Source organism: Heterodontus francisci, chromosome 35, assembly GCF_036365525.1.
Source record: "Heterodontus francisci isolate sHetFra1 chromosome 35, sHetFra1.hap1, whole genome shotgun sequence".
Lineage (NCBI taxonomy): Eukaryota > Metazoa > Chordata > Chondrichthyes > Heterodontiformes > Heterodontidae > Heterodontus > Heterodontus francisci.
In genome coordinates, this window is record NC_090405.1 from 40004591 (window position 1) to 40016875 (window position 12285).

The 12285-nt window shown below is 40.3% G+C and overlaps 1 protein-coding gene across 3 annotated transcripts in view; it reads left to right on the top strand.

Annotated features, from left to right (window-relative positions):
• LOC137350635 (RNA-binding protein with multiple splicing 2) overlaps positions 1-12285 on the top strand; it is a 91022-nt gene that overhangs the window by 35778 nt on the left and 42959 nt on the right. For all 3 annotated transcript variants that reach the window (XR_010969466.1, XM_068015401.1, XM_068015402.1), the window contains exon 3: positions 3504-3542. Coding sequence is in view for 2 of the 3 variants with exons in the window: in XM_068015401.1 (XP_067871502.1) it covers positions 3504-3542 (39 nt within the window). In the remaining variant the exon portion in view is untranslated. The remainder of the gene's footprint in view (positions 1-3503; positions 3543-12285) is intronic.

The window sequence follows — 12285 nt, forward strand, 5'->3', positions numbered from 1 at the left end:
CCAAATGGCCTCCCATGAACTGTTAATCTTGCACCATATTTTGGCTTGTGTTCCGAGCGCATTTATAATTTGGAGTACTAATTGGGCGCTGCTTGAGTTTATGGTATTTGGCACTGAAGTTTTAAAATCTTGGAGCGTAGGCTCACTTCAGTCCCTTTTTATTTTAAGGCATCTTGAAGGTCAGTTGTTGGATTAAGTGCACCCCTTTCAAAAGGATGGCCCAAAATTTGTAAGGGTGGTTTTCTGCAAACTCTCAGCATGCACCATTTGTTTTCCCCTCTGCATCTGACCCCAGCTTCAGGATTTAGTGCAAGTGTAGATTAATACACATCCTGAATTGGGCTGTCTCATTCACCACCCCACCACCGGCTGTGTTGTGGACCCCCACCGTGAGCTGGTCATCGGTGAAATCAATTGATCTGGCAATTTCTGCTCTAATGTATCACCTTAAACACCATTACACTAAACTGCTCAGAGTTGTAACCATTTTTAATGGCAATCTGAGTAATGTATTAACCACTGAACAACCAAGCTGGCCCTTGAAAGCTAATTTTTGTTTACAGAATGTTAAATGTCTCCATTATGATTAATTATAACATGGGAAACTTACAGAACAGAAGGAGGCCATTCAGCCCATATCTGCCAGCCAAAAAAAGCAATCCAGCCTAATCTTTCTAGCTTGTGGCCAATGGTTATATCCCTGCAGGTGACAGCACTTACAGTGCATATCCAAGTGTTTAAATGCAATGAGAGATTCTGCCTCTAATGCCCTTTTTCAAGCAGTGAGTTTCAGACCCCCAACTACTCGGTGAAAAACTCTCCGACTAACCCTCTTCCTTCTACCAATTACTTAAAACCTATATCCCCTGGTTATTGGTGACTTGGCTAAAGGGAATTGATCCTTCCAATCCACTCAATCCAGGTCCCTCAATATTATCCCTCAATTAAATCTCCCCTCAATTTCCTCTTCCAAAGAAAACAGCCCTAGCCTATCCAATCTTTTCACATGGCTAAAATTCTTGATTACTGGTGACATTTTTAATACTCTTGTTTCATCTACCAACCCCAGATGCACATCCCAATTTTTATTGGTTCTTTTTTTATATAAAAAAAAAGTGGTTTGTTTAGAGCTATTCACTTCATTTCCAGATTGGCTGCCTGAGGATTCTTGTGTGATGTAGGAAAGTGGAATTGAAGCCTAAGATCAGCATGATTGTATTGAATGGCGGAGCAGGCTCAATGGGCCATATGGTCTACTTCTATTTTTGTGTTGTGTGATTGATCATTTGGACAGCTTGACATCACTACAGTTCACTGGGAATTCCCATTAAGCAATGCTACAATTGGTGGCATGTGGAGAGTTAGAGCTCTCACCACATCGCTAGATTTCAACATAGCTTTCTTCGAGGTTGCTGCCAAGCATTCTTGCTTTACCACTGACTGCAATATCAGGGCCATCAAGCTTGTTTGGTAGACTGATATAAAAGACCTGTGATGTATCCTTGAATTAATCTGTCTGATGTATTACTGCAACAGCAATGCATGTGTAAATAGGTTGATAAAGCAGCTTTTGTGGGCAGTTTGATGAATGTTCTTGCTCAAGATTGGAAATTCCCATTGTTTAATGTACAGCTGGGCTCTCCAAGCAAAATGAACTTTTAGAGCAAGCATAATCAATGTGTCCTAAACTCTGTTCCAGTTAAATTAATCGGCGCTTTTCAAATTGCATTTTGCCTTTAACTTACCGAACCTTTTTATCGGTCTCTTTGACTGTGGTACTAAGTTTTTCTTTTAAGAAAGATCTTGGTGCCTTTCACAACCTAAGGATATCCCAAAGCACTTCAGCCATTTGAAGTGTTTTAGAAGTATAGCCTATGTGACTTGGGGATACGTGGCAGTCAGCTTGCATGCAAGGCCCCACTAACAGCAATGTGGTGGTGATCAGATACTGTTTATATTGGTTGAGATACATTGACCAAGGCACCAGGCAGAACTCTCCCTTGCTGTTCAAATTGTCATAGGATCTTTTACATTCACCTGAGAGGTCTTTGGTTTAATATCTCATTCAAAAGGGCGGCGCAGTGGTTAGCACCGCAGCCTCACAGCTCCAGCGACCCGGGTTCAAATCTGGGTACTGCCTGTGTGGAGTTTGCAAGTTCTCCCTGTGTCTGTGGGTTTCCTCCGGGTGCTCCGGTTTCCTCCCACATGCCAAAGACTTGCAGGGTGATAGGTTAATTGGCCATTATAAATTGCCCCTAGTATAGTTAGGTGGTAGGGAAATATAGGAACAGGTGGGGATGTGGTAGGAATATGGAATTAGGGTAGGATTAGTATAAGTGGGTGGTTGATGGTCGGCACAGACTCGGTGGGCCGAAGGGCCTGTTTCAGTGCTGTATCTCTAAAACAACTAAAAAAACCTCCAACAGCGCAGCACTCCCTTAGTATGATGTTGGTATGTCCACCAAGACTTTTGTGCGGCAGTCTCTGAACTGTTGTAGTGAGTGCTACTCACTGAGCCACAGATTTCCATTTCAATAATCCTAGTGAAAGGATTTGCTGACCAGTTGGTAACCCTCTTTGCCCATCCCCTCAAAATTGGGGAGAACGAGAGAAGTTTAGGACGGCCCCTATAAGCACAACCTTAATACATTATATGAGCTTTATTGTAAAACCTAAGCTATTGCAATCAACTGGTCCATTAAGTCTCCAACTGTGCAACTATGTGCTTGAAGAAGTAAATGTCACTTGCTTTGGGTCTCTGCATTAGTCTTGGGTTGTACCCAATGGGAGGGAGTTGTCCAAAAATTTGAATATTTTAAAAGCTTGAGACCATAAATGCAATTTGTCTGCACTTGTCAAACTTTGTTTTCAGTTTTAAAATGTGTACAGTTGGCTGTTTAGATTTTAGGATAGCTGATTGGAATCTGTTCCATACCATATACTTCCACTTTCAAATCTAATTTCAGCTATAGAAATTGAAAAGTTTTGTATTTTGAAAGTCTAGTATTGCAATGTTTTGGAAACTGCCTATTTAATCTCAACTGGCACTGAACTGGTTAAATTTTAACCAGTTTTACAGTAGTGTCATGATGTCACTGGACTAGTAAATCAGATCCAGACTAATGCTCTGGGGATACAGGTTCAAATCCCACCATGGCAGATGCTGAAATTTGAATTCAATTAATCTGGAATTAAAAAGCTAGTCTAATGGAACCATTTTCAATTTGATGTTTAAAAATAAAACATCTGGTTCACTAATGTTTTTTTTTAGGGAAGGAAATCTGCCATCCCTCCCTAGTCTGGCCTACATGTGACTCCAGATCCACAGCAATGTGGTTGACATTTTTCATTTTTAAAAAAAAAAAGCCTAGCAAGTCAGTTAGCTAAAGTGCAATTAGGGATGGGCAATAAGTGAGACTCTCATCCCACAATGAATTTTAAACATGTTAATCTAAATCTCAATTGTATAAATTCCATAATTGAAATCTATCTTTATCACACAGGGATATGAAGGGTCACTGATCAAGCTAACATCAAAACAGGTAAACTTTTTTTTTTCTTTACTGTAAGTAACCCAGATATGGAACTGTTTTGCATGCCCACAGATCTCCAATTTTGACAGTTGAGAAATTTTGTATGAAATGGGGTATTCTGATCACACTATAGGTTCTAACCTGAGCTGCTACTCTACTCAGGTATATTAAATTCCTAGGGGAGGTAGTGCAATTTGAAGCAGGGGTTTTATTGTAGCATAGCTCGTAAAGCCAGTCATTCCAAACTAAATGACCTCATCAAATTTTACAAGGAACAATATCTACCTTGGTTGCAAAAAAACTTGATAATGTATATTCAGTATTGCTCGCTAGTTTTCTCCCCCCCCCAACCCCACTTGGAATGTGGTGGAAGATTGCAGGGGCAGTTGAACCTATGATTTAGATTTTCACTGGTCCTAGATGCCTTTCAGCATTTGTGGGGGTTAACTAATTTTAAAACTGCCAGCAGAGTATTAATGGAGATGGCAGGTATGGGGTGAGGCAAGTTTATGCAGAGGTTTATGGCCAAGGATTTTTCAGCTCAGTGTACATTTCCACAAAAGATGAATTGGGGAGGGTTAAGTGGGATAATATTGGTGAGTTTATGGGGTGGGCTGCAAGTCAGTGTAGCTTAGTGGAGGACAATCTTGCAAATGTAGGAATTTTTGAAAAGGTTCTACTGTTTACTATTTCACTTGGCAAACATTTGTCCACTGAGTAAAACTTCTTAAAATTTGCAGCTTAGAGATTTGAAAAGCAAATAAATGTTTGAGCGTGCTTTTAAAAAGTTATTACGAAACTTGTTCGGGATAAATTGCACTTGTAAAATCAGCTTCAAGTTAAAACTTCACCAGTGGCCAAACTAAAAGCTCCCCTTGTTCTCAAGTCAAACTACCAACTCTGCTTCCAAACAGTGAAAAGGCAATGTATTCAACTAGCCACAAGATTGAATTTAAATTTTTTTCCCAAAAATATTCTCAATTTGAAAATACATTACACTTTGCAAAACGTCAAATTTGAACTGTTATCGAGATCAGATTCCTTCAATGCCAAACATGAGGTGCCTCCCAACTCTTGCCATTCCATTTTATATGCAATGTACATCTGCATTACTTACCAAAAAAAAAAAAGTTTTTGTTGTGTACAGCCTGAGGGGATTTACACCAGTTCCAGCCCCTCGGGTATACTATGGCAGGGGGGCCTTGCCTTGCACAGTGGCCTTCCCCATTGACCATTGTGGCAGCTGCCCCTGCAAAGCTTTAATGCATCCTTCAGCATGTAGTCCTGGACCACAGGATGGAATTCAAATACTTGTATCCAACATGGTTCATCAAATGTACAACAACCCAGTACTTTTTGAAAGCATCTCTTGGCAGTAATTGCTCATTTATTTGGACTGTACCTGGACTCCTGCGTCCAATTTACATGGTTTAGTGCATCTGTGTATTGCACTAAGTTAGAGTGTGTAACCTTCCATTGATCCCAGAAATGTGCTGGAGGTGTCTGCCTCATTTGCAATCCTGGAGAATAGGGCAGTTGAGCAATAGAATTACACCAGTTTTAAATCAGGTAATGATTTCTCAGGAGTTTACACTCCATATTGGACCTGTACTAGCCTTCAGTGCAGAAACATTTACGAACAGAACTTGTGTAATTGGCCTAGTTGAGTTCACGGCCTGGGGTTTCTGCCACAATTTGGCCAAACCCAGGCAAAAAGTAGAGGGATTTTGAGGGCAAAAACTTTGAGGTTTTGTGTTTAAATCTTAGAAGCTGGCCCCACCCACACTGGCTATGGCCCCAGATTGAATTATTGCCATTATAATTATGGCCATTTTGGAGCCTCCAAGTTGAGCTGTTTTGTGGTGCAAGGATATGAAAAGGCACATGATTTACTTTGGTGTATAGTGGTGAGTTTTATATTCAGTTATTTAAAATTGGTTAATCATATTCAATGACACTCTGATTTAGAAATGCTGGTCACAACTATTTTCTGCAATGGTAAGCTGCACCACATTATCACCCTTGAATATAGAGGAATATTTCTTAATGCAAAACTTTTTAAACTACATTCTAACATTGCCCAATTGCACTGGTTCATGAAAGATGTATTTGGCAATATGCAAGTGAGTGAGCAGAAACTTGAGTAAACAGTTCTTCTGAAAACTAGTGTAATTAATGCCCAAAATGGATATTCTTGCCTTGTGTTGATAGCAACTAAATATTGTAATGTTTTTAATCATACTTGGATGTCTCCCATTTGTTGAGGGAGTTTAAAATTTTTGTATTTTAAAAGCAAGCTGCAATATTGAATTGTCCAACATTTTGGTATAATGCTATGCTTTTTTCATGAAAAGGAATCTAAACTAAGCCTTGTTTGCAAGTATCAACTGTTTTTGGATTTTGCTTCTTTCCTCCCTTTCTCCTAGCCCACACCACCTGAAGAATATAAGCAGCAAATTATGGTCTATTTCACCAGCTAAGGGCTGACTTTCTAGCTGTCCCTCTGTCTCCATCTTTGACTGCTGACTGTAGCATTAACTAAAATTTATCAGTATCTCTTGATGACAATGTCAACCCACTACATTGAGTGCCACTGAGCACTGCTCTTAGCACTTCAGACTCCTGACCAAAGGAGGAAAAGCACCTTGAAACATGTACAACTGTTCTGAAGAGAATGTGGAAGTCCTAGTTCAAATCTCAACTGTAACACTGGTCACTACTTGCACATTTATGAAGGCCGCAATGATTTGATCTGAAGCAAATGGGAATTTATTTTGCAACACTTATCTTTAAAGCAGAAAATGCTGGAAACACTAACTCAGCTGCCTGAGTTTCCAACATTTTCTGTTCTCCCAACTTTCAACTTCTGCAATATTTGCTTTTGCCTCTAAAGCAAATATTCTAATGTGACAGAATATTGGTTCCAATTCTACTTTTTGACCAGCAGGATCAGCTATTAATAAAGTTCATCCTTGACATTATTTTTTTTTTCCTGCAACAATTGAGCATCATCCTTGCTCTCGTGTCTGATCCCAGCATCACACTTGGGTGACACTTGCACCAAAACTGCAGGATCTGTTTGAAACAAAACTTGTACTGAGCAGATTGCTGCTGCATTTGCTTTCAAAACCTAATGGATTTTTTGTAAAAATTCTAGATACATTGCTTAATTCTGGGTACAGTTGATTATCTCTTGCTGAGGAACTGTCGTGTTGCATTCTGTGTTCCTGCAGTGAAATTTCCTAGCTGTTGCCCCTCTTAATTGATGGGGAAAGTCATCTTGCTGTAACTACTAACTTCTGGACAATGGTTTTGGCTCCAGACTCTCTCTTATGCTGATTAGAGCTAACATCTGCCTGCTAGCAATATCTTTGCCCAGAGCTCCTGGTTGCAATTTGGGATTGCCCTCATTTGCTGCAAATGTGGGTTCTATGACCATGTCTGCATTTCAGATTTTATTCTGAAAGGAACTCTTTATTCTAAATTTTTCTGTTGAATTTATGTAGCATTGCACTACGTTCCTTCAGAAGATTGGTCTGTTACAAAGATTAATTGGCAACAAGCATAGAATTTACAGAAGTGTGCAGCAAACTATTGGAAATCAGAGCCTGAAGTTTAATTAGCAATCTTTCCCTTCTGCAAACCAGAGTGTCTCATTTTCGTACTCCATTTTACCAATGGGGCAAGACACTAGAAATGAGTCAGTTAGCAGCTTTAACACATGGCCAGGGTTCCACTTTGATCTAGAAGCAGCTGCCTTTTTGGGGGGGGGGGGGGGGGTGGAGCTATTCTCTGCAGCTTGTGAAGTGAGCACACCATTTACTGAACCATCCAAGGTGCTGTCTGGCACAGTCAGCTGATGGGTGACTCATAGTTAAGCAGGAAGCATTGTGGTAAAACAACCTTACTTGCAATCAATCTCTTCTCTAAGGAGCAGAGCCAGTAAAGCAGACATGGATGTCTCCCAAGACTATAGCAACCTTTTTTAGCAATGGTATAAATAACCTCCCACTTTGAAGCATATTTTAAAAACTACTTAGCTGTGGACAAACTCACTCCAGTTGCACTCGATTTGCAATTTTAGTACCAATTTAAAACCTGCCAAGGGAGAGTTAGTTCCCAGGTTGTCCAAGGGATCTTCTGAACCATTTCTAAAATTCCCAAATTAACATTAGTCGTCATCCCATATAGCCAAACTCAAGCTGAGAGGTCTATCTGTTTTAGCAGCAGAAATCATAGCATCATATAATGTGGTGTTGGTTCTTTGAAAGCACCATCCAATTGATACTGCTCTTCCCCATAACCCTATTCGTTTTTCCATCATACTGTATATTCAATTCCCTTTTGAAAGTTGCTATTGAATCTGCTTCCACCACCCTGGTCAAACATTTCTGATTCATAACTCCCTGGATTTATTTTTGCCAACTAGCTTTGAATGTGTTCTGGCTAGGAGCCTCGAAACATAGGCTAAATGGCCTACTCCTGTTTCTATCCAGCCTGCCCCACATTCAATACAATCATGGCTCATCATCCATTTCAATGCCTTTCCCCACACTATTCTCATCTCCTTATGTCATTGGTATTTAGAAATCTGTCAATCTCTGCTTTTAAACATACTTGATGACTGAGCTTCCACAACCCTCTGGGATAGAGAATTCCAAAGATTCACAACCCTCTGAGTAAAGACATTTCTCCATCTCCGTCCTAGGTGGCTTCCCCCTTATTTTGAAATTGTCCCCTGGTTCTATACTTCCCAACCAGGAGAAACGTCTTAGCCGCATCTACCCTGCCTATCCCTTTATTTTGTAGGTTTCTATGAGGTCACTGCTCATTCTTCAAAACTCTAGAGAATACAGGCCCAGTTTCCCCAATCTCTCCATAGGACAGTTCCGCCATTGTGGGAACAAGTCTGGTGAACATTCGTTGCACTCCCTCTGGCAATAATATCTTCAAGGTAAGGGGACCAAAACTGCACACTGTACTCCAGGTGTAGTCTAACCAAGCTTCTATACAATTGAAGCAAGACTTCACTACTCCTGTACTCAAATCTTCTTGCGATTAAAGGCTAACATACTGCTCGCCTTAATTGCTTGCTGCACCTGCATGGTAGCTTTCAGTGACTTACTGACGAGGACACCCAGGTCCCTTTTGTACTTTTACACTTTCTAATCTCTTAATGTTTAAGAAATACTCTGCAGATCTATTCCTCCTGTCAAATTGGATGACCTCACATTTTTCAACATTCTATTCCATCTGCCACATTCTTGCCCACTCCCCAAGTCTGTCCAAATCCCCTTGAAACCACTTTGTATCTTCCTCAACACACTCCCACCTAGTTTTGTCATCTGTAAACTTGGAAATATTACATTTGGTCCCCACGTCCAAATCATTGATGTCTATTGTGAACAGTTGGGGCTCAAGCACTGATTCCTGTGGTACCCCACTAGTCACATCCTACCAATGTGAGAATGACCTGTTTATTCCCAGTCTCTGCTTTCTGCCTGTTAACCAATCCTTAATCCATGCCAGTACATTGCCTCCTATCATGTACTTTAATTTTGCTAACCAACCTCCTGTGGGGGGCTTTATCTAAAGCCTTCTGAAAATTCAAGTATACCATGTCCACCAACTCTCCTTTATCAATTGGTCGTAACATCCTCAAACTTCAGGTTGGTCAAACATCATTTCCCATTCATAAATCCATGTTGACTATGCCCAATCAGCTCATTATCCAAGTGCCCATTTATCACATCCTTTTAGAATAAATTCTAGCATTTTCTCAATGGCATAATGACTGGCTACCAATTTTTCTGCCAGTGGAAAGAGGTTCTTCCATCTACTTGCCTCATACTGTACAAATTCTTCAATTTAGATATGTGCCCTTTTTTGCCTGAAAGATCTAAGGTATGATGCAAATGATGGCACAGTAACTGTGCCAACCACTTCCTGAAAGAGGAAATATTTTTCTCCAGTGTGAGCAAGCTGAGTGCCAGATAGCAAATGTAAAATCTTGGCTTTATTTGACCTTTGCACAGTCTTGGCAATAGAGTTTAGGCTTGATTTATCATGATGATCAAATGAGCTGAAGATTTTAAATACAATTTTTTTGCAACTTCAGTATCTGGAGCCAGCAGCCTAACTTTAAAGGTGCTGTTTATTGAAAAGTTTGCATAAACTTGTATCCTGCAATTTAGAAAAGTTAAATTTATAGATATAAATGTACACCGCTTACTCCTATCTTTCCCTAATACAAGTAAGCTAACTGCTTTAGTCCAGAAATAGTGTCTCTTAATATTGCTCAATGCTGAAAAAGCAACTGGCTGTGTTCTTGATTAAACTACCAAGTATGTCGTATACCTACAAGAATAATCCTTATGGAGAAACACAGCAGCCATTGTGCACAAAGCAATAAATGACCACATAATCTGTTAGTTGAGGGATGTGTTGTAAGGAAAACTCCCCTGCTCTTTAAATAGCATTTTGAAATCTTGTCCAGTCTGAAGTGAATATTAACATCTCATCCAAACAACTGGTGGAGATTTGAGATTTTTCAGATTTTAGGCACACAGTATAAGTATCTGTGCTTGGCCTCTGGGTTAAAATTAACAAAAACATTATTTATTGAACCATTGAGTGGAACTTTTCTCACTGCCCTGTTGCTGTCTGGTTTTAGAAACATTTTGATTGAGCATTTGCATGGAGCTCTTTATAATCCATGTATGTTATAACTCTGAAATTCACTCCTGCTGTTGGTGACCCTTTTTAATCTCCGAGTAGGGTATTTATACAGCACCCTTGGAGCCACACAGTCAGTCTGGACTCTCTGCCCCAAACTCTTGGATTTGAACTCACACCCTTGTAACTTAGGCAAGCGCACTACCATTGTGCCAAAGGTGACTCCATTCGCTTCTGGATCTGGACTTGATCTTTAGGCCCTGATACATTTAATCCATTGTGTGCACATGGATGTCATTGCAGCATTTTTCATAGTGACAAAACCAGAATTGATCCAAGTGCCTCCTACTGTATAAAGATTGAAATGAACCCTGCACCCCCTGGCACAAAATGTTGCTGCAAGGCTGCATGCTTGAGCTGTTGAATTGAGCTAGTGGCTGGTTTGCTGGATGGCTGTTGGCAAGTGAACAGTGACTGATTTGCAAATGTGGGCAAAGCTGCAGCCAAAATCCATCAACTTTCTGTTGTCCATAAAGCAAAGTTGTCCACTTGCATTATCTATTGACTACCATAAGTATTTTCTACCCACTGTACAATCATCCACTACTTCAATAAAGTTGCACTGTTGTATTCTAGTCATTTTATTCTGGATGGGTTTATTTGTCCTGCAGCTTTTTCTAATGAAACTTGTGTTTAAACAATTGTTTGCTTGTAATCTGTCTAGCTTTGTGGAGAGAGGATAGATCACCTTGAGCCATGGTGACTATTAAATGTAATGGGACTTGCCGTCAACTCAAGTTCGCTGCCCCATTCCAACCTTGCCATATCCCACCGAAACTTAGGAATGTAGGAGTAGGCTATTCAGCCCATCAATCTTGCTCCACCATTCATTTTAGATCATGGCTGATCATTTACCTGAATGCTACTTTCCTACACTATCCTTTATCCTTTGTCATTGGTATTCAGATCTCTATTGATCATATTCAAGGCAGAAATCATTGAGCATATTCACAGCCCTCTGGAGTAGAAAATTCTAAAGATTCGCTACCCTCAGTGAAGCAATTCCTCTTTTTTTTTTTTATGGCTTAACCCTTATGTTGAGATTATCTCCCCTGGTTCTAAACTCACCAGCCAGGGGAAACATTCTATCTACATCCACCCTATAAGAATTTTGTAAGTTTCAATGAGATCACCTCTTGTTCTTGAAACTCTCTCTCACACAGGCCCAGTTTCCTCAATCTCTCCTCGTAAGACAATACCACAGTTTCAGGGATTAGTCAGGTGAACCTCTGTTGTACTCCCTCTATTGCAAGTACATCTTCTCTTGGATGAGGCCAAAACTCTACACCATACTCCCATGTGTCACTGAAGGTCTATACAATTGCAGCAAGACTTCTTTTACTCTGGTACTCAACCCCTTGCGACGAAGGCCAACATACCATTTGCTGCACCTGCATGCTAGCTTTTAGTGACTGGTGAACAAGGACACCCAGGTCCCTTTTGGATAGCAACACTTCCCAACCCCCCTCCATTTAAGAAATACTCTGCCTTTCTGTTTTTTCTGCCAAAGTGGATAACTGCACACCTACTCATATTCCATCTGCCATTTTCTTGCTCATTCACTTGGTCTGTCCAAGTCCCCTTGAAGCCTCCTTGCATTCCCCTCATAACTTGCATTCCCAGCTAGTTTTGTGTCCTCAGCAAACTTGGAAATATTGCATTTGGTTCCCACATTCAAATCATCTATGTAGATTGTGAATAGCTGTGGCTCTGGCACTGATCCTTTATGGCCCTCCACAAGCAACAGCCTGCCATCCCTAGAATGACCCATTTTATTCCTACTCTTTGCTTTTCTGTCTGTTGATCAATTCTCAATCCATACCAGTATATTACACCCAATCCCATGTGCTTTAATTTTGTTTACTAACTTGCTGTGTGGGACCTTTATCCATAGCCTTCTGAAAATCCAAATACACCACATCCACTAGTTCTCTTTTAATCTATTCTGCAAGAAACCTCAAACTCCAGGTTTTTCAAACATCATTTCCCTTTCGTAGGTCCATGTTGACTCTGCCCA